Below are 26,734 nucleotides of genomic sequence, written 5' to 3' on the forward strand. Positions count from 1 at the left end.
CGCAGGCTCAGTAGTTGTGGCGCACGGGCTTAGTTGCTCCGTGACATGTGGGATCTTCCCAGACCAGGGCTCAAACTCATGTCCCCTGTATTGGCAGGCAGATTCTTAACCACTGAGCCACCAGGCAAGTTCCTCAGCTTGTAAATTTCTGATAAGAATCTGCTGTGATTCTTTGGAAGACATCAATAAAGTGCTTAGTAATCTCCTTTCATGGATGATATGCAAAAGCCACAAGGAGAATGAGAACTAGAAACTCTAACTTGATGAAACTAGAAGAAATTGAAACTCTAAACCACAAAGTATGCAGAAGGGTTTCCAAAGCAGCAAAGATGGAATACTGTTGCATGTGAGAGGAAGCAGACAGGAGATGTGTATTTCTACAAATCTCCAAAAAAACCAGCAAAGAAGATTTCTCCAAGGTGAGGGGACATTCTCAGAGGTATAAACCCAAAAAGCCTTCTCTTTTTTACACTAATGAGTCCAAGGTGCCTAGACAGGCAATAAGAATGTCTATGAACCTGGTTTGGTTCCAAAGAGACAAAGGATATGAGGCTAAATGAGAAAACTCACAGATAAGCTGAATTTATAACTACCTACCAAAAAACCCACTGCAAACACATTATTCTTTTTTTTAATCTTTATTGGAGTAGAATTGCTTTACAATGTTGTGTTAGTTTCTGCTGTACAACAAAGTGAATCAGCTATAAGTGTACATATATCCCCATATCCTCTCCCTCTTGAGCCTCCCTCCCACCCTCCCTATCCCACCCCTCTAGATTGTCACAAAGCACCAGCTGATCTCCCTGTGCTATGCGGCTGCTTCCCACTAGGCATCCATTTTACATTTGGTAGTGTATATATGTCAGTGCCACTCTCTCACTTCATCCCAGCTTCCCCTTCCCCCACTGAGTGCTCAAGTCTGTTTTCTATCTCTGCATCTTTATTCCTGCCCTGCCACTAGGTTCATCAGTACCGGTTTTTTTTAGATTCCATGTGTGTGCATTAGCATATGGTATTTTTCTCTCTCTGACTTATTTCACTCGGTATGACAGACTCCAGGTCCATCCACCTCATTACAAATAACTCAGTTTCGTTCCTTTTTATGGCTGAGTAATATTCCATTGTATATATGTGCCCCATCTTCTTTATCCATTCATCTGTCAAGGGACATTTAGGTTGCATCCATGTCCTGGCTATTGTAAATAGTGCTACAGTGAACATTGTGGTACATGTACCTTTGTGAATTATGGTTTTCTCAGGGTATATGCCCAGTAGTGGGATTGCTGGGTCATGTGGTAGTTCCATTTTTAGTCACATTATTCTTTTTATTTTTACATTTTTTTGCAAACACATTATTCTTAATGGTGGATTCTCAGAAGATTTTCCTTTAAAGTCTGTAATACGGATGTCCACTACCAATCCTATATTCAACATTTTCAGTGAAATTGTAGTCACCTGAATAAGGTAAGAAAAAGAAAAAACTTGTGTAAGAATTGGAAAAGAAATTAATTTGCCATTATTTTCAGACAATGTGATTGTCTAGAAGGTAAATAAACTAAGAGCCTATAGGAAAGCTACTAGAATTAGTAAATAAAATCAGCTGGTTGCTGAATATAAGATCATTATATATAAGTGAACGGTGTTTATATATACCAGCAAAGAATATTTCAAGCACTAATAAAAACCCATAAATTACTAAGGGTAAATCTAACAAAAGATGTACAGACTTTAACATATAAATTTATAAATTTTATAAAAGACTTAAAAATGGACTGCTATAACAACTACTGGGCCTGCGTGCCACAACTACTGAAGCCTGCACGCCTAGAGCCCACGCTCTAAAACAAGAGAAGCCACCACAATGAGAAGCCTGCGCACTGCAACGAAGAGTAGCCCCCGCTTGCTACAACTAAGAAAGCCCGCATGCAGCAACGAAGACCTAATGCAGCCAAAAATAAATAAATAAATTTATTTTTAAAAAGAAATAATTATTTTTAAAAATGGAGTGCTATACTATTTTCATGGATTGAAAGATTCAATATTTTAATTGAATTAAATAATTATCTCCCAATTAATTTATAAATTTCATGCAGTTCCAATAAAAATCACTGCAGAATTCTTTTTTTTTGAAATTTCCACATTCATTTTATAATCTATATTTAGTCTTTCAAGTTAGAATGTCCAAAGGTTACGTAATAAGAGAAAAAGTTAATATAATTGTATCATTCAAGAAATAAATTTGAAGTAGCCATCTACTACAGAGACCATCTCAGAAACTTACATACACACAATGTACCTCGCACTGACAGGTTTACTGTAGTGGCCTTGTTGCTAAACTATGGGTACACATTTGTTAAGGACAAAAAATTTTTAGAGGTGAATAATAGCAAATAGTGATATGGTCATAAACAACTTCAGACAAACTATAGAGGTTCTCACTGCAGAATTCTTAACAGAATTTTACAAGCTGATCCTAGTACTAATTTGCAAGTTTAAGGACCCAAAACTGCATGTCTCTATAGTTTTACTTCTGTTTTCTTTCGTTTATTAACTGTTTTCTTAGGTGGTGGTGCTTCTCTTTATTGAATTGGGGGGTTCTCTTTCATGTTTCAGTTTTCTTCAATTGTTTTTGATATTTATTGGTGTGTCCCAGCCACTTACACCAAGAACCAGCAACCGTTTTCTATGAAAGGCCTGAAAATAAATATTTTAGGCTTTGCCGGCCACATACGGACTCTGCCATATGTTCTTTGTTTTTGTGGGGTTTTTTTGTTTTTGTTTTTAACGCTTTAAGTGTAGAAATGTAAAACCCATAGTCAGCTTGCAGGAAATCCAAAGTAGGTCACAGGTTAATTGGCTACCCTTGCTCTGAGTCTACACTCCTTCCTGTGGCTTCATGAAAGTGGAGGATGAGACATAGGACTGACTTAACAGATTTCTCATGATTCAGTTTTCCGACCACTGTCCAAGGTTGGTCCACGGAGAATGCCACTGTGTGACAAAGTCTCACTGGTGCTTGGCAAAATGAGAAGAAAGGAAGAGCAAGTTTTTCATAAAGCTTGATTTCTAAAATTTAAAGAACCGGTCTTTCTTTTGTTTTTTGTTTGTTTGTTTTTTTTGCGGTACGCGGGCCTCTCACTGTCGTGGCCCCTCCCGTTGCAGAGCACAGGCTCCGGATGCGCAGGCTCAGCGGCCACGGCTCACGGGCCCAGCCGCTCCGCGGCACGTGGGATCCTCCCGGACCGGGGCACGAACCCGTGTCCCCTGCATCGGCAGGCGGACTCTCAACCACTGCGCCACCAGGGAAACCAAGAACCCATATTTTATAAGAGACACAGTCAACATATGCATTGAAGTTTCAGAACTGGTGTTTACGGGAGTCCAATTCCTCTGTCTTACAAGGCTGATAATCTGTTTTGATCAAAGCACATTTTTTCCATGCTGAGGATTTAGCTGTGACAAGTGAGTTTCCACTGACTTCTGCTGTCTAGTTCTCTCATAAAAGAGCCTGAGGGTCAGGAAAAGGAAATCAAACATCTAGTTCTAATCTACATTTTTCTATACTAGATGCAGGCGAGAAACCTTGTATTGTCTGTGAATAGAGGAAAGCAGCAAATTATATCAGAGTAGCTAATGCCACCATCAGTTCAGGTTAGGCCCATCTCGTATTAAACCTATTATCTTTTTTTAAAAATTGATTTACAATGTTGTGTTAGGAAACCTATTTTCAAATGTCTTAACAGCGCAGCCTGGTCTACCACGATAGTTCTGCGACCTCTTCTGGCACTTACATAATATAACACACTTGGGACCTCCCTGGCAGTCCAGTGGTTAAGACTCTGTGCTTCCAATGCAGGGGGCGTGGGTTTGATCCCTGTCTGGGGAACTAAGATCCCACGTGCTTCGTGGCACAGCCAAAAAATGAAAAAACAAACAAACAAAACCATAATGTAACCACACTTCTGGAAATGAATGTGCTGGTAAATTTTATTTACATTATGTTCTCTCATCTCAATCACATCTAAGTCTTGGAAATCTGTATTTGCATACAGAATCCAATACATTCCTGGGAGAATTTTTTTTTAACAAAAACAAAACAAGATACAATCAATGTGATAGTTGGGTAGCTTAATGAACATCTTGCTTTTGGGGGGTCTCATCTGGGATTTCAGAGTGAACTGTATCCAGAGGCTGCCAGTGGCAATTCATGAGACAGTCATAGAGTTCTTCACTTTCCACCATAAATTCTTTGTTTAACTCCTCAATATTCAAATGAAGATTTGGATCTGCAGAAGCCAAGAACACATATGAAAAAAAAAATACAGTTTTACAGGACACATAGTAGAAATGGCTTAAAATTAGAGCTTTTAAAAACACATTAGCAGGAAATATTGCAGACATTTAATGTTCAATTTTTTTAATTGTGTGTTTACTTTCAATAAGACCTAAAAATAGAAATTGAAGCTAAAAAAGTAGTGCTACCAGACTCAATGAGCGTCTAGATGGTGGAAAAGATGGAGAAAATGGATGGAATTGAGAGATAACGCCTGTGGAGATGAACGGACAGGACTTGGAAATGCGTTAAACTTGGAGCAGAAGAGAAAGGAAGGGTCGAGGATGAGTCTTGAGTTTCTAGCATGAGGACTTGGGCAGATACAATGCCAAAGAGTGAACCAGAACTAAATCCCTACGACAGGGCTTTGAAAAATAATCATGCTGCTTTATCTGTTTAGTTAACAGATTGTTATAAGTGAATAAATTGTTTATAGCAATTAATTCAGAAACAGAGGGAGACCTACACTAGAATTCTCCAGTAGGATCTTTCAGTTTCTAGCCAGCTGAGTGAATGAGGAACCTGGAAAAGGGGTTAGTTTTGTTTTCAACGAGGGCAACAGAAGTTTTCTGTTACCTTCTAGTGAATCTTCATCTTGGTTTTCAGCCAGAGCTGTGGTTTCCTACAACGAAAATCAGTATTTTAAGAAAAAACTAATTTTACTTAAAGGGTTACTCACTCTCTTGGAAGAATTTAGCTCTCAAAAATAATATACACTAAACTCCCTTTTGATCAACTTTACTTTGAATTTTGATTAAAAGAACCTTTAAATGATATAAGTGCAATGGGTGAACCGCGTCCACAGAAGAAAGTCACAAAGGCGTAGCATCAGACAAAGGCGTCTGGCTTCTCTGAAGTTTTGGGGAACTAACTGACATCCCGGGGCCTGGGCGAGGAACCAGACAGCAGGGACCCTGGCATAAGACTCCACAGGTACTGTAATAGGTACCCAACTCTCCACCTGGAGCTCTGCCCTTCCTTCCAGGTGACAATCTGCAAAGTCTCCATGAGCACATACCCCTCGTGGCCTTCTAATCACACACACCCCCCACCCCATGTCTCAGCTAAGGACCAGGACAGTAGATGATTAAGGAAGTGCAGAGGCTACAGAAAAGCAAACCAATCAATTATCTTCTTACGTAAGGAAAGAAGTAAACTCCAGAAGCACTCCCCAAATAAATCTTGGTTAGTTACTCCAGACTCTGTGGGCTCTCCTGGGACAATGCAAGTTTTTACAACTCCTCTCTGCAGGCGCCGGCTGGGAACCTGCCTTTGTCAAGGACACACAGCTGATTCCAGGGTCCCTGCTGTCTAGTTCCTCGCCCAGGCCCCAGGAGGCCAGTTAGTTCCCCGAAACTTCAGAGAAGCCAGATGCCTTTGTCTGATGCTACTCCTTTGTGACTTTTCTTCTATGGACTCAGTTCACCCATTGCATAATTGGTTAATTTCTGAAGTTGATAATATACTCAAACCTATACCTCTCTATTTAAAGATGCAAAGTTAACCACAGGAAGTCAGACCATCTCCCAAAAGAGCACAAAAAAAGAGAGACGTGAAAGAAGAAAAATACGATAAAACCTCAGGTGGGAGTTCCCTGGTGGTCTAGTGGCTAGGACTTGGCACCTTCACTGCCGAGGGCCTGGGTTCAATCCTTGGTCCGGGAACTAAGATCCCGCAAGCACTGAGGCACAGCCAGAAAACCCAAAAAAAAAACAGGCTTGAAAAATTGGAAATGAAAGTCTGGGCAAAAAAATACCAAGCAAATGCACGTTTTAAAAACTGAAGGCTTAGGTGTTAAAGCCAAGGCTATCACACAAAGTGTTACTGTGCACACAAATTGGGGAAAAAAAGTTGTAACACTTTGACTGCAAAGCGCTAATTTCCCTATTATGTAAATATCTCACGCAGTCAAGAAAAGGGGGGGACACAAGGAAAAAGGTAGACAAAGGACATCAATGGAGTCACAGAGCACAGATACCAATAAACACTTGAAAGTTATTTGCCTCCAATGAAAGACAAATGCCTTCCTCACCTGTCAGACTGGCTAATCACACACAGAACCTCATGGAGAAGCAAGTCATACCATCAATGGAAAGTGTAAGCTCAGGCAGGCTCTTTGGAGAGAAGCTTGCTGTTTAAGATGTTAAATGTCATATCCTTTAATCGAGAACGTCCCCTTCTAGAATTTTTCCCTTAGCCAAAAAACACTCAAACTCTTGAAAAGAGGTAAAAGGAAGTTTGTTAAAGCACCGAAAACATTTAAAATGTCAGTCGATAAGTGATGAGCTAAAATCACAGCACATCCAAATGGGCAACTTTTAAAGAAAGCTCTCCTGGTGCAACATAACAGCAGCAAGCAAGGAACAAACTAGTAAGACTATCCGACACTGTCCATTCTAGCCAAGGCGCCTCGAACTCCCCAAACAGAAATTAAGCCCATTCACAGTGATTTAGTGAGAGTAGAAGGGAAAATCTAGAGGCCATACATCCACTTGAACAATGCTTTCTTCTAAGTGGGGACGGAACGGGGAAGAGAGTGGGGTGGTGGAGGCTTTCTCTTACTCTAATACCTCTTTTAAAGAAATATGTTACTTTAGTCGTCAAAAAATTACAGTGTGTTAATGTTTGCTGCTACAGCAAAAAAAAAAAAAAAAAAGTACCTCTTGTCCAATTTTAAGTGTTTAAGGGTAAAATCTATTGAATGATGCTAAGCTACAATTTAGTAGCAAGAATTCCCGCACAGACTTCACCAACCTATTATTTTTGGAAAACAGTGAGGACTGAAGTTGTTTGCAAGTCAAAACGTCTCAGGTCATCAGCTTTTACTCTCTGGTACTAAATTAGGGAGCAGAAGCCAGGGCTGTGGGAATTTGAATGAGAGGATCTGGAAGAGTGAGGAAAGGAAAAAAGATGTTTCCATACGGGGCACCCAAACCACCCAGTATTAATGCCAGGGAGAGATACCTTGGGTGTAAGCGAAGTTTCAACTGGGTGTCCGGAGGTCTCACACACAGAATAAAGGTTGGGTCCATTTCCATCCGTTCCATAGCCACAGCTATAGCCAGAAGGAGGATAATAGCTGTGCTGTTGCTTGTACCAGTTGCCAAAGGGGTAACCCTGGCAGGAATGGAAGTCTGGCTTCACTCTAAGAGCAGAAGGGAAAGGACAGGAATGACATCACCAATCAAGGCAGAATCACTCAAAAACCCAGGACTCCCTCGTCTTTCCCAGACGTTACACGTAAGGATGATTTCCGCTTTCACTGTTTTAAGCACACCTATTTTCAAAGCAACAGTTTGTAAACTGGCAAATCGTATAAGAAGCAGAACACTACCGGTCTTGCTTTTCGTCCAGAGTAGGAAAAATCAGCTCACCTTTGCCAGTACCAGTAATAATTATTTTGTTGCGCTATGCCGAAACCTGCAAAACTCTCTTGTTCAGCCATTTATCCAGACACTTGCTAAAACGATCAGAAATCCACACTTTTGACTCCTGCATAAACAATTCCAGCTCCTGGTCTAAACCCGCTCAGCCCCACAAATAACTCTTACAGCTGCCTCAGGGATAGGAATTACCTGCGGGGTCAATTTTGGCCAGGTACTTAATTCCTTGACTTTCGTGTGGGTTAAGGAGTGGGTGGGGTTGGGAAGGAGTGTATTGGGGTCACCTGGGGGAACTCCTGCAAACTTCTGCGGGCTTTGAGCTGCCTGCCCGCTCCTGCAAGTGTCAGGCCCAGGAAAGCCAGACAGAAGGGGGAGGCTGGGGGCGGGGAGGGACCAGAGAGAGAGCGTGAGTTGGGCAACTGTGAAGCTCGCAGAAGTCTCCACCCTACCCCCTACAATAATATGTAAGGGAGTCACTTTTAATCACTAAAGCCTTAAGACAAAGACTACAATTTGATGCTTCCCTCCTCAGTTCCATTATCTGCAAAGAATACCTATCAGAACAAGCATCTAGTGGACTTTTTTTTTTTTGGCTGCGCCCTGCGGCATGTGGTATCTTAGTTCCTCCAGCAGGAATTGAACCCATGCCCCCTGCACTGGAAGCATGGAGTCTTAACCGCTGGACCTCCAGGTAAGTCCCTGGACTTTTTTTTTTAAACATCCTCTGCAGGTTGTAATCTTTACCCCAACCAGCTGGTGGGAAGAAGCGGTATATATCACACATCACACACACACACACACACACACACACACACACACACACACCCCTACCTTAATGCAAGTGCAGGAAAAAATTTTAAAGAAATATTTCTGTGATTCTGTGTGTTTTGTTTTGTTTTTTTAAAGCATGACAAAGCAGTGCTTCCTAAACTTTAGTGCGGGTTCAAATTACCTGAGCATGTTTAAAATGTGGGTTCGGAGTCCATAGATTTGGAGTGGAGCCTCAGATTCTGCCCTTCCAGCCAGCTCGCAGGCACTTTAAGTAGCAAGGCTACACAAAATGTCAACATGTGAGAAGATAACTTTTGAGTCTAAACAAGGACACAGGGTCTGGCCATTTCCTTGTAGCTTGTTGATTCCACTATTCAAATTCTTAATGTAGTCTATATTTATCTGTAATGTGAAAAATAATCATCATGTTGAATTCAAATCATTCAATCATTCACCCATCATTTACTGAGCTCCTCCTATATACAAGGTGGGTGCCTGGCATTAGTGATACGGTGGAGCTTATACTCTAGTGAATTTCCCTGTGTTCAAGGGAGATGTTATTGATTAGCAGCTGTGCACACATCGCTAGGGGTCACCCAATATCTGGTTTCCTTTTCTTCCTTAATAATAGAACCCTGGGACTTCCCTGGTAGCACAGTGGTTAAGAACCCACCTGCCAGTGCAGGGGACATGAGTTCGAGCCCTGGTCCGGGAAGATCCCACATGCCATGGAGCAACTAAGGCCGTGCGCCACAACTACTGAGCCTGTGCTCTAGAGCCCTCGAGCCACAACTACTGAAGCCCACGTGCTGAGAGCCCATGCTCCGCAACAAGAGAAGCCACCACAATGAGAAGCCCACGCACTGCAATGAAGAGTAGCCCCCAGCTCGCAGCAACTAGAGAAAGCCCATGCACAGCAACGAAGACCCAATGCGGCCAAAAATAAATAAATTAATTAAAAAAAATTAACAGAACCCTGATTTTATTTGGAGGTAGCAACAGGCCTCATGTCCAGGTGGCCAAAGTCTGGCTAATAAAATGTAAATCGAACTATTACAAGGGGATTGAGGACAGTGTAGGCAGAGGGAGTTTGCTTAGCTGGAAGGAGGCCATTCTGTCCTCCACCCTTCCCCCAGGCCTAGTGTTGAGATTACGGATGTGGTGGCTGAAGACAAAATAACTGCACCTCTCTTGGCCTATGAGGTGATACGAAGGAAGAAGTCACACAACCAAACACAGGATCTTTTTTTTTTTCAATTGGCTGCACGGCTTTCAGGATCTTAGTTCCCCAGCCCGGGATTGAAACCGGGTGCTTGGCAGTGAAAGCGCTGAGTCCTAACAGCTGGACCGCAGGGAATTCCCAAAACACAGGATCTTAAAGAGAGAACAGATCTGGGTCCCTGGTGACTGGGGTCCCTGTACCAGCACTAGACCAACCTACCTCCAGATGCCTTTCACTTAAGAAACAAGTATCTTGGGACTTGCCTGGCGGCCCAGTGGTTAAGACTCTGCCGTCCCAATGCAGGGGGCACAGGTTCCATCCCTGGTTACAGGACCTAAGGTCTTGCATGCTGCACAGCGTGGCCAAAAATATAAATAAATGTCTTGTTTAAGCCACTATTGTTGTTAAGTTATATAAGGTTAAAAACAATTTCTTTTTTAAAAAACTATTTTGTTTCTGTTTTCTTTCAAAATTTTTTATACAACTTTTAAAGGTTATTTTCCATTTACAGTTATTACACAATATTGGCTATATTCCCTGTGTTGTACAATACACTCTTGAGCCTGTCTTACACCCAATAGTTTGTACCCCCCCCAACTAGTAACCACTGGTTTGTTCTCTGTATCTGTGAGTCTGCTTCTTTTTTTTGTTATATTCATCAGTTTGTTGTATTTTTTAGAAAAAGACAAATTCTTAAATACTGGAGCAGCTTAGAAATCAAATTCAACATATCAGTTAAGATTCTTTCATAAAAACGTTAATATCTTTTTCTGGTCCTCTTATTTTAGGACTGATTTTATTTTTTTTGGAAAGAAAATCGGAATTTTGGCTATGAATGAGTGAGAGGGGTGGGGCTGTAGTTGGAAAGGAATGTGGGAGTTGAACCTTCAGACAAGGTGGTAAGGAGGCTGCGGTTGTAGGGGACGTCAACAGGGCATGTTGAACCCACCCAGGAAGGCGGCAGGAGCCGGGGCACCGAAGGCCATGAGCAAGGCTCCAGAGATGAAGATGGACATTCAGGCGATTTTTAGGTGATGGTGACTAGGAAGAGTTCACAAATCTTTCCTTGATCTCAGCCACAAGTGCAAACCTCTCAAAGCTCACCGGGATTATTCCCATGAAGCAGGTGAAGCAAATTTCTATCAGGCTGGTGTCCAGGGGAAGCAGCCCACTCTGCTCCACGCGCAGAGGAGACCAAAATCCTCTGAGAATACAAGCACAGGCAAGCTCGGTAGAGTCCCCAAATTTAATAGACTTGCTACCTGTCACACTGTGAAGAGAAGGTAACTAAGAGGGAATGTTAGACGCACATGATATTTCTAACAGGGCCGATTTCTCTCCACTGTATCTTGCTTTTAGCTCAGTATATCCACCTTATCACCACCCTCACCCCCTCACCCCCAAAGGAAAACTGGCTCTTTTTTCTTTAGCGAACCAAATCCAGGTACTCAATAAATATTTCTTGAGTGAATGAATAAATCAATGCATGGCTCAAGTGTAAGAAGCTTTTCTATCAATAATTTAAATGCAAAACTAGAAATCCTGTTGCGCTTTAGAGTTAATGATCCCTGGAGTGTTGGTTGTTTCTTGGCAACTGCTGTTTTCACAAGAATGAGATTGAATGGCTTTTTACGTCCTGAGTTTGGAAAGAGAACAGGAGGTTTGTCAGGAAGTATGCTCAGTTTGAATCCAGTTGAGCAGATATATGATATTGTATTGTGTGCTTTTCTTTAGACAATGAAAAACCACTTTTCTTCTCCGTTAAAGAGAACGTTCGAGCCCAAGGAAATGTAAAAGGCAGCAGCAACACCAGGGTCTACTGTTACTTAGGTGTGTGGAAAGAGTTCTGGACCTACTTCAGCATTTATAACCTCAGATTGGATTAGAGTATTTTAGCTTTAGAGGCACTAATCTTTCTGAAAATGTAATAAAATTTTATCAATGCTATCCTCCATAAATGTACATACATAATTTTGCATATAATTTCAGGGCATTCAGAGGCCCAAAAACTTATCCATGAATTCCCCCAGATTAGGAACCCCTTGACTAGATGCTCTAAGGTCTTCTAAGCTCTATGATTGGTTTCACTAATTTTTAACAGTAAACAAAGAAAGAAAAGGAGTAAACCATTTTGAGTTATGTTTATGTCGCTTGCATTATGGTTTTCATTCTAGAACCAACTAGATTCTAAAAGAATCCTAGTTGGAGCAAAACCCACAAGTTTCTTCTCTAAAATGTGACAGATACTCAACTATACTCCAATAAAAATTAATTAAAAAAAATAAAATATGACAATCTGGCAAAAGATGCTGACCGTAGTAATTATCCTGTTATCGTGATACATTAAAATTAATTTCAAATGAGAACTAATTCTTCTCAAACAGCAGTTGAGACTTCTCTGGGGTAATGAGGCAGGGCACCAGGGGGATTTCAGAAGCAACAAAATACATAAAGCACATGATTTTGAAACACAGTTTCAGAAAAAAGTTTGGTTTTTTTTCCTTTTCGATGAGAGACTGACTTTCCATTAAAATAAAGATATGTAAAAAGTCACACATTTAAAAACAAAATACGAGACTTCAAGAAATGTCCTGCTTACTCATTTTTTTTAAAAAATTGAGCACAGGCTCCGGAGGCGCAGGCCCAGAGGCCATGGCTCACGGGCCCAGCTGCCCCGCGGCATGTGGGATACTCCCGAACCAGGGCACGAACCCGCGTCCCCTGCACCGGCAGGCGGACCCTCAACCACTGCGCCACCAGGGAAGCCCGGGGGCTACTCTTCATTGCGGTGCGTGGCCTTCTCATTGCGGTGGCTTCTGTTCTTGTGGAGCACGGGCTCTAGGCACACAGGCTTCAGTAGTTGTGGCTTGCAGGCTCTAGGAGCATGGGCTTCAGTAGTTGTGGCGCACGGGCTTAGTTGCTCCGCGGCATGTGGGATCTTCCCGGACCAGGGCTTGAACCCGTGTCTCCTGTATTGGCAGGCGGATTCTTAACCACTGCGCCAGGGAAGCCCCTGCTTACTCATTCTTTGTCCCATGCCCAGGGGACAACCACTCCAGCAATTCACATTCCTCTGACCTTAGTGGTTCTCTGGTGGAAGAACCACCAGAAGAACTAACAAGCAGTAAATAGGAAAATAAATAGTAAAACAACTTCTGTGTTTTGGTAACGTAATGAGATAACTAGCCCAAAGGGAAGGAATTACAGGCATACTTCGTTTTTTGCACTTCACTTTATTGTTCTTTACAGATATTGCTTTTTTTTTTTTAAAACAAATCGAGGTTTGTGGCAAGCCTGCATGGAGCAAGTCTATCAGCACCATTTTCCCAACAGCATTTGATTCCTTCGTTTCTCTGTGTCACATTTTGGTAATTCTCACAATATTTCAAACTTGTTCATTATTATTCTATTTTGTGCGGTAATCAGTGATCTTTGCTATTACTACTAGGACTTGCCGAAGCCTCAAATGATGGTTAGCACTTTTCAGCAATAAAGTGTTTTTAAATTAAGGAATGTGCATTTTTAAGACATAAGGTATTGCACACTTAATAGGCCCCAGTATAATACAAACCTAAGTTTTATATACACTGGGAAAACAAAGAACTCGTGTGACACGTCATTGCGGTGGTCTGGGACCCAGCTCGCACTCTCCCTCATGGGTGCCTCTATTGTCAAACAGTGAAACTGGTTTTCAAGAGGCTGAGAATGAGCTGGACTTCAGCATTTCAGTGCCTGAGGAGTCCTTACACATGGAGTCGCCAAAGCACACAGAAGACAAGGCTTCCCTTGTGCTGCAGTGACAACCAAAGCAACCAAAATGAAATCATTTCTACAGTATCCAAACCAGCATCAATTAAAGCAACCCTGAGTAAAACACGGACTGACGATTCAGAACACCGGTGAACAAATGTCCTCAGAGACAAGAGGGTCTAAGAGCTATAGGATGTGTTACAATCCATATGGGGGTTGAAGGGTCGACACCAACCTGTGTGTCAACCTCCCATCCGTCATATCCACCCGCTAGGGCGTTCACGAGTCTATTTTTACGCTCCAAGATTTACTCTATTGTTAAGTCTGTGCGAAGCTGTCCTAACACATCTCTGAATCTCCGTTATCTCGTGAAAATCTCAAACCCAATTAGGGCTTTGCTTTTACTCACTTTTGACTCTGCACCTAACCTGGGGGAGGTGGTGAAACGGAAATAAATGAGATTTCTTTGTGGAACCTGACCAAGGATGACTATATACCGTTCGTCCTCAAGTAATGTCTTTACTCCCCTCAAGTAAAGGGTCCTCCTCCCTCCCCAGGATGTGCCACAACGTTGGCCAATTTGCCCCCAGAGTTCGACAATCCATAACCGAGCTGCAAGGAAAGGTGTGCAGGACGAGATTATCGGGCCCGCGCGGGAACGAGGGAATCGGACTCCTCTGATAACGGCGAACCCTAAATGCCACCCCTCCTTGCTCCGTTACAGAGAATGTGAGCGAGAAAAGTTTATTCCTCGGCTTCCTGCACAACAAGGAGACCTAACTCCTGTCCCGCTATCACCGCCCACTACAGACAGGGGTCCACCTCGACCCACAGCGCGGAAACACCGAGCCTCCTCTACGCCTTCCGCCCAGGCCGGAGGCTGCCCCGCCCGTTCCGTAGACGTACCGGAAACGAGGGGCTTCCGCAGAGGATGTCCCGCCCACTCGCCTCAGAAGCGCCTAGCTCAAGGCTCCCTAGGATATGCCTGCTAGTCCCCAGGTTTGTTTGTTTGTTTTTCTCCTTGAAATGAGAATCTCGTCATGGGGCGTCCTTCATTATTCCCTTCTTGGAAATTCCGCGTGATCTTCTAGCCCTGAAATCGCTCCCACGGATGCAGGCGCCTAAAAGGCAGCCCCGAGGTCTTGACGTAAACTTGGGCGCCGACGCAGGAAGGACCCCTTCCTCCCCTTTGCATCCGCTTTCGTCACTACCGGTCTGCGTTGAGCCTGCCTCCGGGAGGAGCCGCCTGCCCTGCTGCATGGAGCTGGTAGCTGGATGCTACGAGCAGGTACTTTTTGGGTTCGCTGTACACTTGGAGCCCAAGGCGAGCGGCGACCAGGAGGTGAGAGCCCGCGCGGGGAGGGGCCGCCGCGGGTGGGGCGGGCACCGTCGGGTCTGGTTCCCACAGCGCAGCAAGGGAGCGCACCGTCTGATTTCTTAGGGGTTCGGTGACGAAGCTCAGGAGACTTAAAATACACGTTAGCCTTTTAAAACACGGAAAAGGCATTTCATACGACGAGACGATGCCTGTCTTTCGTAGTAAACATTCTGACTACTGTGCACGAAGGAAGCTGGCATTTCTGCAAACGGGCCAGTGGGCCGTAGATTATGAATCCAAGTTGACAGCCCGTGAGGTGTTCAGGGTTTAATGAAAGAACAGTTCGCGCTTTCACTGAATTTATGTTCCGGTATTTTACAAAATATTTGAGCTGAATCCGGAAAAACTCCTCACAGATAAAGTGACACCAGTTCATTATTGGGCCCTTACGGTGAGGCCAGTACTTGCAGTGAAGGTGCAAAGAAGCCAAAGGCATGGATCCTGCACTGGAGATCTTCCCGACATAAGGAGGAGAGGATGAGGGAGGCAAACACGTGCAGAAAAATTACAACAAAGTGTAAGAATTTTACTGGGTGTGTGCGTTAAAAGGTTAAGTAAATTAGCAGTAGTGAAGCAGATAGGACATACCCAGGACTAGAAGCAAGATCCCTTAACTTTTAGTCCTGTGCTGTTTTTTTTCCCCTAAGCAGTCCTAGGTATTTCCCAGAAACCTGTTTCATTGAGTACTTGTTTATGAAGAAGTCAAAGTGTCAGTCTTGAATCAACTAGAAAATTGGAAGTATATGATTTGACTGATTGTTTTTGTTTATTTTGTTTTCTACTCTGGTGGTTAATCTGCCTTTGGCTGAAAGGTACGTGTTTTGAATACTCAAAGATGATGCTACTGATTGTGTTCTTTCTGTAATTACGTTGCGTTCCATGTTCCAGACACAGAGTAATCCTCACAGCACCCCTCTGAGGCAGATACAGTTATTCGCATTTTACAGATGAGGAACCAGAAGTTGAGATAGGTTAAGCGACTTGTTCAAGGCCACAGAGCTAATAAGTGGCAGACCTCGGACTCAAATTCCCAGGTGTCTCTGATGCTTGAAGCGCTTAACCATTACCCAGTACTGCTTCTCAACCTAGTCAGGCAGTATTCCAGATAACCAGCCTTCCTTCTGTAATATGCACAAGCAAAGGTTGTTCTTTGATTTATGGCCATAGCAGCTCTTCAGGAATGTTGTACCTTTACTCAAAAGAGGCCCCCTGGGTCCTGATTGATGGAAGGGCTATCCTGCTGTCGTTTTTAGGAATTAATTTGCAATAACACATCCTAAGTGTGTTCAAACATGTTTGGTGATTTTTTTTTTCTTTGTTGGTTTATTTGTTTTGCTAATACTTCTTGATGCACCTCCCTTAATTTGTGGGGTATGTGTGTGTGTATTCAGCCGTCATCCTTCACACTCAACCAGTCACACTTATCCAATCCAGAAGTTTCATGGCAGCAAGCATAGAGCTCTCAAGACCTCATCATTGGTCATTCTCTAGGGCTTATGTTGGTATTAATGCAAATCCTGTTCATTTTTCTTTATAGGCGTTGTTATGTTGATACTTATCTCTGTGACATCATATTGTGTCTTGTCTGTCCTTCCCACAGGAATGGCAACTCCCTTAGGATAAGGACTTTTGTTTCTTTTGTTCACTGCTCTGTATCAACTGCCTAAAATGGTGCCAAGCACATAGTAGTTATTCAGTATTTGAGTGAATAAATTCAAATCAAGATTTGGACATTTGAGTGAATGAATGGTATGGAAGTGTCACATCTAAGTAATATTAAGGAGTTAAGGATTTGGATGGGACCTTAAAGTCCCTGTAGCCCAGTCTTCATAATTGTTTTGATACTCAGCGATGCCTTCCCATCTCCTGCTTTACCTTCCTTATTCAATTCTCAGATTGTTTGTGTGAATCTACCTTTCATTGCATAGTCTTTTCTCCATTTGTAGGATCTGTTGAGAGTTTTCATAGATTGTGAAACCACTTATCTCTTTGTAGAGAACTACGATACGATCGTGGCATGGCACTGACTGTATGTATCACTCTTTAGCAGAAATGGACTCCTGTGGCCGACTTCACTCACCATGCCCACACTGCCTCCTTGTCAGCAGTGGCTGTCAGTAGCCGTTTTGTAGTCACTGGGAGCAAAGATGAAACCATTCACATTTATGACATGAAAAAGAAGATAGACCATGGGGCTCTAGTGCATCACAATGGTAAGAACATTGTATTCTTCAAGACAATAATGTTGAGGTATTATTACTTTACGGTTTGACTTCAGATGAACAATTCATTAAGTGTCTGATATGTAGCAGATTCTGTGCTAGGAAATATAGAAATGGAAAAAATGTGGTTCTTTGTCCTTAAGTTATTCACAGTCTGTATTGGGACAGAACGGAGGCACTTAACCCAGTCTAGAGGGCAAGGAGGAGGAAGCGAGTTTTCATTGAAAACTTCCTTAAAATGACACCTGCATAATTTTATAAGAAAAGTATCAGTTGTTGGCTAGGTGAAACTTGCAAGGTAGAGAAAAGGACATTCCAGGCAGAGCAGGCAGTGTGACGAGCACAAGTGGTAGCATCACGTGAAGAGCCGACTTTATTGAGGGCCATCAGGTACCCAGCGGTATGCCGGGAAGGTATAGTTGTATCGTCAGTTCGCAGAAGAGAAAGCCTAGGCTCAGAGATGTTCCATGACTCGCCCAGAGTCACAAAACACTGGAACTGGAACTTAACCCTAGGTCTAGAGCCCGTTTTTTGTTTTTTTAAAAAAATATATATATTTATTTATTTATTTTATTTTTTGGCTGCGTCGGGTCTTAGTTGCGACACACGGGATCTTTGTTGCGGCACGTGGGACCTTTCATTGCGGCGCGTGGGCTTCTGTCTAGTTGTGGTGCACGGGCGCCAGGGTGCATGGCTCTGTAGTTGCGGCCCGCGGGCTCTCTAGTTGTGGCTTGCCTGCTCAGTAGTTGCAGCGTGTGACCTTAGTTGCCCTGTGGCACATGCAATCTTAGTTCCCTGACCAGGGATCAAACTTGCGTCCCCTGCATTGGAAGGCGGATTCTTAACCACGGGACCACCAGGGAAGTCCGTAGAGCCTGTATTTTTAACCACTGCTGTGTCTGGGGAGCTGTAAGGAGCTCACTATTATGAGAGGATTGGAATGGAGGTGGGAGTAGCTGGAGAAGTAGTTGGGGCCAGATCTCGGGGGCCCTTGCGTGGAGGAGGTTGGGGGTTGAATGAGAAGGAGGCAGCAGCGCTGACGAAGGTGCTCGTGGTTTGGATGCCTCTCCTGGAGAGGTGCCAGGAACAAGTAGAGGACTGACGAGGGCCTGCCTGACTGAAGTTGGAGGCTGTGGATGGACTAGCATGTGTTTGCAGTAAGCCACAGACATTTCTGCAGAGAGAGGACGGTTACTTGACGTGTGCAAGAGAAGGATCGATTTACAAGGGAATTGAGGGTTTCGGAGAAAGAATAGGTTGTCAGCCTAGAGAAGATAGGGTGTCAAGGGTCTGCAGATCTCCAGAGTAAAAAAAAAAGCAGGTGGATTGTGAGTGGAAGAAAGGCTGGGATGACGTGAGGCTGTGGTCAGAGGGTAGAGTTAATGTGGAAAAGCTCTCAGTGGTAACAGTGTCCTGGCTGTAGGGGTGAGGGACGAAATACAGAGGAGGCGAAGGTTACTGGCGTCGAGGAGGTCGGGAGGCTGATCCGCAAGCCACGGTTGTGTGTTCCACGCTGATGGTGCAGTTGACCGGGGTAATGGGAGGACCGAGGGACAGAAAGACTGAACAGGTAATTTTTTTCCCCGGTATTGAACATCATGTGCTGTTTTCACTGCATTTTCCCAGGGGACAGAGAAGGAGGGGTTTCACATGTGTTCCAGAAGGAAAAGGGAAAGGAAGAAAGAACTTAAGGTAGTAGAATCACTTAAATACATACTTACTTTGAGAAAACTCAGCCAAGCAAGTTAGTTTCCTGCAATGAAAGGCAGATAAAGACAGGTACCCTTTTTCTTACACTATCTTTCGTATATTTCAGAAGTTCCACACCAAGCATTGGTTTCTAGCAGTAAATTTAGAGTGATCAGCATCTTTCTTATATTAGATGGTCCTTAGCTACTTTGACAGGTGTCTCGCTTTTCAGCAGAAGCTTGGCTCTGAGTGATTTCAACGTACGTTCCTTTTCTTCTCTGTCTCCTAATCCCAGTTCATACAAGGAAGCCTCCTCTCTCCCTTAGGCTTGGAGGAAATAAGTTAAACGAGTCTAGTCTGTCCAAACCCATTGGTACAGGTGTTCAACAAGAAGGGACTTAGGAAGAGTTTGGATAGGAGATGAATGAAATAGGGTTCCTGATGTCCTTCATTCCTGGTACAAACCCTGTTTTTCTAACAGTTGGTAATAGATAAGCTTTTTTCCAGGGAACAAATGGAGTCATGGAAAGAAGGAGTAGAAGATGTGGGAAAGCAAAATTCCCAAAATGAGAAGTAGGGAAGGAGGAAAACATGGGCAAAGTGGCTGAAGTTTCCCACTTTGAGGAGAAGGGAGTCCATAAGCCCACACATTATTAGTGCTTTTTGGGGGTGAAGAATTATTCCTCACAGATCTCTGGCTCTTTCAATATAAAGGGCAGTGTAAAGGATTAACCAGGAGGTGTGCAGATGGACAGTAACGACACAGGGGTTCACACTCCTATTCTGAGAAGGACAAAATAGTAAATATTTAGGCCTTGCGGCTGTACGGTCTCTGTTACGACTACTCACTTTGGCTGTGCCAAAGCATCCGTAGACATTTTGTAACTGAGTGAGCATGGCTGTATTCCAGTAAAACTGCATTTACAAAACCAGGCCACCAGCCAGATCTGGCTGGCAGGCAGTGGTTTGCCGACTCCTCAACTCTAGGGCAATTAAGCTGGGTGACACAAACTTCAAAGGATAAGGAATCTAACTTGAGGACTGATTTGGGAGATTGAGTACTGGGTTCTTCCATCACCTCACCTCGCTCCAGCCTTTTAATATTTGAGGAGCGCTGTAGGGGAAATTCATGGGCGATCCAGGCTTCAGTTTGAATGGAAGGGAGTGCAGTGTTTTGTAAAGAAGTTAAAAAGATGTAGGAAGATTTGTTAACCATGGAAGGAGAATACAGAAGGCATAATTAGTATATTGTTTTATGAAATTGTAATAAATTCTTATGACAGTGAATAAGAACTGTGTAGAAGTCAAATCAAAAGTAGCTCTGAAGGCATAATAACTGCATTATGGGTGGTTGGGTAGCTAATTCACTGTTTGGAAAGTAGAAGTCGTGTGGCTGTGCGTCTTGGTTTGACCCCCAGATTAGCTGGTTAGTTTTGTTTGACTTCTGCTCAAACTATCCTAGCCAGCCATCTCCACAATTCATGATTATGGGGATGTAAAGCAAGAAAGTGAACTGATTAGTTCAAACCTGTATCTACAACTAGAGAAACGCTTTGCTGAAAATATTTACATAGGCTTGAGATTGTATGATCTTAGATGAAAAACAAACTAATTTCTTCACCCAACACTTTAAGGCATGTTTCAGTAATATTAAGATATTGGGTGTTTTCTTACTGCAGCATAGCCTTCAAACCAGAAATGGAGTTTGCACTCAAAATGAAGTTAGTTCTGCCTGTCTCGGTTTTCCCACAGGTACGATCACTTGCCTGAAATTCCACGGCAACAGGCACTTAATCAGCGGGGCGGAGGACGGCCTCATTTGTGTCTGGGATGCAAAGAAATGGGAGTGCCTGAAGTCGATTAAAGCTCACAAGTGAGTCCAGACTTCCCCATCGGCCTCCAGGTGCCAGTCAGGTTGGGGACTAACTGTCAGTTTCCTTTTAGAGGACATGTGACCTTCCTTTCCATTCACCCGTCTGGCAAGTTGGCCCTGTCTGTGGGTACAGATAAGACATTAAGGTAAGTCATTAAGGCCCAAGAGCACCTTTACTAAGCTGTGGTCTTCGTTCTCCAAGTATAACGAGAACCCACCCCTGGGACATCTTTTACTATAGTAATTAGATTCTGTTTCTGTATTGTCTCACATTGTCAGCCATTTGATGATATTTTGACCCAAGGGAGAGGTTGAAAGCTAGTGGACCTTTTCATAATGGAAAAAAAACGGCAAGCTCTATATTCAAACATGCAAGTTACATTGCAGCTGTAAGCTGTGAAGTAGAGGGTGATCCTAAAAAGAAGAGTTTTAGGGGGTGAAACCTTTTGAAAATACAGTGGACTTAGCATACATAGGAAAGGGCTGTGGGAACAGAGCGAGTTTTAATCTTGCTTGATAATACTTCACATGGTGCTGTAAGAAAGAAGGCAGTTCTTCTGAATAGCCAAATAGTTAGTAAATTTTCATTTGAGTCTTCCTTAAACTTACCTTTATACCTGGTCAGAGTTGGTGATCATGCCGTAAATGAGCTTCCTGTTTTGCAGAACATGGAATCTTGTGGAAGGAAGATCGGCATTCATAAAAAACATAAAACAAAGTGAGTATTTTTGTTTGAAATGTATTTGAAAATTTGATGGGACGTGAATGTATATACACACATTCTTGTGAGCATGTACACATACATTTATTTTTGTGCGTGGTGGTGGTTCCCTCTGAGAGCAAATGCTTTAGGTTAATTTCTTTTCCCACTTTAGATTGGGATTCTTGGTGTGGCTCTGCCACCTTCCAGCTGTATGACCTTAATGAGTCTTGGAACCAGTTCATTGTCTACAATTTAACTCACAAAATACGTGTTATAAGTTTGTTGTGAAGATTGAATGGGAAAATGGATGTGAAAATGCAGTGTAAATATTTGCTATTTTTATTATGACCCTGATCAATTTCTTTTTTTATTCATGAAATACAACAGCTTTGTGCTTTTAACTTACAGATGCTCACATAGTGGAATGGTCCCCAAGAGGAGAGAAATACGTAGTTGTCATACTGAACAAAATAGATGTCTATCAGCTTGACACTGCATCCATCAGTGGCACCATCACAAATGAAAAGAGAGTATCTTCTGTTACGTTTCTTTCAGTAAGTGATCGGAAATCAGTGATGGGAGTTTAGTATGTGTGGTGATATTGTTGATGACATTGTTGATGTCATTGTTGATGACATTCTGGATAGTATGTTGATGACATTCTGGATAGTATTCTGTTTTTGCTCTCCTAGGAATCTGTTGATGACATTCTGGATAGTATTCTGTTTTTGCTCTCCTAGGAATCTGTCCTTGCAGTGGCTGGAGATGAAGAGGTTGTAAGATTTTTTGACTGTGATTCACTAATGTGCCTCTCTGAATTTAAAGCTCATGAAAACAGGTATTTTTTTCACTAATCTCTGTGCATGTACGTGTAGAATCTCTTATAAATGCAGTAGCTTCATAAAGCAGGGTATATGTTTTTTATGAACGACCGCAGACATAGTCAGACATATCTACATATATATGATTTCTGGAACCTAAGAGGATAGTGGGGATGTTGTTGTCTTGGCCTGAGTGATACAGAAGTGGTGAAGTTGTCATCAGGACTAGTCACTTGCACAATATATTTATTTTCCCAATAATTTCATTAGACTTGAGGCCTGAAATCCTCAATCCATGCTTGAGCAGGGAAAAACAATTAAACAGTCTTGAGCTCTGCCCCTGACCACTCTCGTCCTTTTACTTTATTCTCCTTGCCCACTTCTAGCACCTTTCTACGCTATATGTTTTTCCTGCAGGAGAAATAAATGACATATTGACCTCTGTCTTGTGCCAGTTTGTTATCTCTTGCTCACTGTATCTCTGGGGGTAAATGTGAGTCTCAGAGTAAACGGTTAAGTAACTGGACCAAGATTACCCCCCTGTTAGGTGTTGGAGCTGGGAGTCAACCCAGTTCTGTCTGCCTCTGCCTCTGCTGTTTCCAACTGTAATTTTGAAAAAGTCGATTATAGATGGTTATACTTTAATGTGTTTTATTTGCATATTCTTTTATGTTTCAGACAACTCTTAGTTTTTATTTTCTAAATAATAGTTCAGCTTTAAGAAATCTCTCTTTGTAAATACTCAGAAAACTGCAATCATTAGACAGGCCCTAGTTTTCCCCTGTATTGAGAAATGAACATATTCTTCAAGGCCGTATAGCACTTACGAAATTTGGCCATTCATTCATTTAACAAGTATTCACTGAGCATCCATAATGAAATACTGCAACAAGAGCTTGCACTCTCCTGGCTCTTATCTTGTAGTGGGGCAACAGAGAGATGATAAACAAGCAGGTAATTGTAACAGGAAGGACATGGGTATTATGATTTGGGAATAACACGGGTAACTTATTTAGATAGGTTGATCAGGGAAGGGGGAGTGAGACCTTAGGGATAAAGGAGCTATTTCTAAGAAGAGGAGAGAACTGTACGCACAGTGGCCCTGAGGGAGGAAAGAACTTGGTGTATTTTAGGAACAGCTAGAAGACCCATGTGACTGGGTCAGAGTGAGCCAAATGGTGCATGGCCTTGCAAGTCATGGTGAGGAGTTTGAATCTTATACTAAGTGCCTTTGTAGATATTGGTTTATCTATGTCCCACCACTTCCTCCCTCTCCCGTGTTATTGTAAAGCAGATCCAAGCTTTGTAGAATTTTAAGACTGGGAGTAACATGGTTTGATTTTTTAAAAATTGTTAGGGGGCAAAAATGGAAGCAGCGAGGCCGATTAGTTTACTCCGTAGTCCAGAAGGAAAATGATAGTAGCTTAGACTATGGGTGGCGGCACTGAGGACAAGAAAAACAGATGCAGAGGAGGCGGCCTCGGGTCATCTCTGTTGTCTTTTCTCTCGGTACTGACCTTGTAGTTTCCTGAGGTGAGGGGCTTTAAGTATCTTTATTTCCTTTATGATAATCTGATGATTTATAGTTATCTGTCACCATCTTTTCAGCTTTTTCTTAAGGTATCATTGACAGTCAATTTTATCTTGGAATTTAGACCCTGAAAATGACTCACCAACTCATGGGAGCATGAAGCATGTTAAATTTTAGGCACCGTTCATTGAGCAGTTTGGAAATACTTGAAGCGTTGGAAAGTCAAGAGACTGTGCATAGAAGCTTTCTAGCAGTATCATACTATCTGGAAGAAAGGGTCTTTTATGGTGTTACTATTTCTATCCTAGGGTAAAAGACATGGTCAGTTTTGAAACTCCAGAGCATCATATCATTGTTACAGCATCGAGTGATGGTTCCATCAAAATGTGGAAGCTCAAAGAGGACAAGGTCAGTGTCTCAGCACAATGTAAATACACTGAATGGGAGTCTTACTGTCAATACTCATTTTGAGTTAAGTGAGGTGGAATTTTTTTTAAGGGTCATAAGGCATAGATCTTTAAACTTTTAAAATCTCTTCCAGGCATGATTGACATTCGTGGTTTTAAAGTTAGGGTTCCGTAGCACTGCCTCAGGAGTTGGTATTGGTGAGTCTGATGAGCTGGCAGGATTCCAGAACTCCTGCTGTTTAAATCAGAGAAGCACGACTTTCTTCTCTTTTGTATATTGATTTTCTCTGTAAGATTTTGTTAAATAAACATAGTGCCATTACTAAGGAAAAAAAAATGGGGAATTTTTGATCAGTTGTAGAACTAACAATAGTTTTGAAACAGATAATTGGAAATTTAAATTCCCTTTGGTAGTCTCCCTCTTACAGATTCTTGGTTTATTATTCTTCATTCTCTTATAAACACATTCTGTGAATGTGGTTTGTTGAGTACCTACTTTGTGCATGGTTCTTTGTTAAATCCAGAAATGACCACAATAAAATGGTCACTTTCCTTAGTGGAGCCCTTCTTAGAAATTGGCTCTCGTGAAGGACTTAGTCAAACCAGTCATGAATCAAGATAATACATTTCTTCTAGGCAGTATATTTTATACTCAAAATACAGTGTAAGTTTTAAATTAAGGTAACATGTTTATGGAAAAATGAAAGTAATATTTAAAATCCCTCTGTGTTAGTTATCACGAATTTCCGGTCCTGTTTCAGGGGGTTTCCCCGTCTTTGCTGTGTGAAGTAAACACTAACGCCAGGCTGACATGTCTTGGAGTGTGGCTGGACAGAGTGACAGACACGAAAGGAAGCCTGCTTCCAGCTGACACGAAAGGAAGCCTGCTTCCAGCTGTAGAACCATCTCCTGGTAAATGAAATTGATCGTTTACAGAAATAATCTGCTATCTCTTTGAATCATTAAAGTGGAGGAGATCCAGATGACTTGACTTTATTGTGGGCTTGTGTTTATTTCAAAGGGAAAAACACTCTTCAAATGCAATGTCTCTTGTATTTTAGTAAGTAAACAAGAACAGTCCAAGAGGAAGAAAAAGGAATCTGGCCGTGAAGTCCAGGAGGAAGAAAGGCACCTAAAACCTGACACGAAGAAATGCGGTTTAACTGGTGACAGTAATAAGCCAACAAAAGGAAGCAGCCTGGTATCAACCAAGAAGAGGAAAACAGTAGAAATGTTAGAAAAAAAGAAGAGCAAAAGGAAGAAAATACGAATGATGCAGTGAATACCAGATTTCTCCTAAGAGAAAAACTTTCAAATGTACTTTTTTTTTTTTTTCTGAGTAAAAGCTAGGAATTTCTTCTTTTGAAGAAAATGTACAGCTTAAAAATCACTTTCAGGATTTTGTTTTTTTAAACAGTGGTAAAACTTTTTGATAGGCAATATTTTATTAATTATATATCACGGCAATATATAGTATGTTAATGTGTAATATATAATTTTTACTGTTGTGTAAGGCAAATAAAGATCTTTCTCAAAATATTATAGCTTAAAATAATACAAAATCTTGAACGCATTTCTCTACCAGAAGTAGATCAAGGAATTGTTTTTCAGATTTTTCTCCTAAGTGAGGGAAGAATGAAAAACCCGCATTACTTTGGCTTTTTCACGTGGTTCTAGCAATTTTAATGCGGATTTTGTTTGTTTTGGTAACAAAAGATATAAAAAGATTTTCATACCAGGAAGTATGTTAAGACAAGCTTAAAAATTAGATATATAAAATAAAATATGTATGTGTAAAGCATATGCTTAAGTTTAGGGCTACGTACATAAGAAGGTTAAAGAGAGGCTTCCAAACTTCATGTAACTATTCTGTTTCCAAGGTTAAAGAGAGGCTTCCAAACTTCATGTAACTATTCTGTTTCCAAGCAGTGGAAATGACATTTCCTTTTTTTATTTTCCCATCTGTTTCAGGGCATCCAAAAAACTCGCTTAGCTAATCTTCTGACAAAGGTGGTCTTAAAACTATCCGTTGATGATACTCTTTTCTTACCTAGAAAATTAAAGCATTTTCCTTAATGGATTACTGGATGTTTTGAAGAGACACAGTAGTAGAGGATTTATAGGTCTGACTTAGCTGGGAAGATGTTAAATCCCTGAGGCCAGCAGGGGACTCCCTCCTGATTAGGCAAAATGAGGATCTTAACACTTGGACCCTAAAGTGCCGCTCACTTCATGAGAGGAAATCATCTAGGAAACGAACCAAACCATGTGTCTGACATTTCCATCCAACTCTTTGTTATCTTACTTCAGGCCTGTAAACAAAGATGAATATAGGTTTGGTTATTTTGTTTTTGAGACTTTACTTTTTTATAGCTGTTTTGGGTTTATAACAATATTGAGAGAAGGGACAGATTTGCCACTCTGTTCTGTTCATCTCTCCCCATCTCCACCACTGATGATCACTGAGCTTTTTCCCATCTCTGAAGTTCTGCCTTTCCCACAGTATCATATAGTTAGAATCATACAGTATTGTAGCCTCTTCAGATTGGCTTCTTCCGCTTACTAACATGCATATAAGCTTCCTCTGTGTCTTTTCATGGGTTGATAGTTCATTTCATTTTAGTAATAAATAATACTCCATTGTCTGGATG

The 26,734-nt window shown here is 42.0% G+C and overlaps 2 protein-coding genes across 5 annotated transcripts; one reads left to right on the top strand and one right to left on the bottom strand.

Moving 5' to 3' along the window:
- Positions 1–4,006: 4,006 nt before the first annotated feature.
- Positions 4,007–7,808, bottom strand: CUNH6orf52 (chromosome unknown C6orf52 homolog). Of its 2 annotated transcripts, none has more exons than XM_029241686.1 (4): positions 7,708–7,808; positions 7,298–7,478; positions 4,910–4,955; positions 4,007–4,286 (listed from the first exon to the last, which is right to left on the bottom strand). In XM_029241686.1, the coding sequence occupies exons 1-4, from the start codon at positions 7,776–7,778 to the stop codon at positions 4,129–4,131; spliced, it is 456 nt and encodes a 151-aa protein (XP_029097519.1). In that variant the 5' UTR covers positions 7,779–7,808; the 3' UTR covers positions 4,007–4,128. The 2 variants fall into 2 exon arrangements, with proteins under 2 accessions (XP_029097519.1, XP_029097520.1); XM_029241687.1 differs by having other exon boundaries at positions 7,298–7,496; positions 7,708–7,778.
- A 6,822-nt stretch (positions 7,809–14,630) lies between these two features.
- PAK1IP1 (PAK1 interacting protein 1) lies at positions 14,631–25,544 on the top strand. Of its 3 annotated transcripts, none has more exons than XM_029244476.1 (10): positions 14,631–14,801; positions 16,888–17,050; positions 20,501–20,621; positions 20,693–20,767; positions 21,287–21,339; positions 21,733–21,878; positions 22,065–22,162; positions 23,985–24,084; positions 24,845–24,995; positions 25,145–25,544. In XM_029244476.1, exons 1-10 carry the CDS (start codon positions 14,718–14,720, stop codon positions 25,363–25,365), a joined length of 1,212 nt encoding a protein of 403 aa, XP_029100309.1. In that variant the 5' UTR covers positions 14,631–14,717; the 3' UTR covers positions 25,366–25,544. The 3 variants fall into 3 exon arrangements, with proteins under 3 accessions (XP_029100309.1, XP_029100310.1, XP_029100308.1); XM_029244477.1 differs by having other exon boundaries at positions 14,652–14,747; positions 16,885–17,050; positions 25,145–25,543; XM_029244475.1 differs by having other exon boundaries at positions 14,669–14,801; positions 16,885–17,050.
- The last annotated feature ends 1,190 nt before the right edge of the window (positions 25,545–26,734 follow it).

The sequence above is a fragment of the Monodon monoceros genome, unplaced genomic scaffold (assembly GCF_005190385.1).
Source record: "Monodon monoceros isolate NGI ecotype Baffin Bay Population unplaced genomic scaffold, NGI_Narwhal_1 Super_Scaffold_3, whole genome shotgun sequence".
Classification (NCBI taxonomy): domain Eukaryota; kingdom Metazoa; phylum Chordata; class Mammalia; order Artiodactyla; family Monodontidae; genus Monodon; species Monodon monoceros.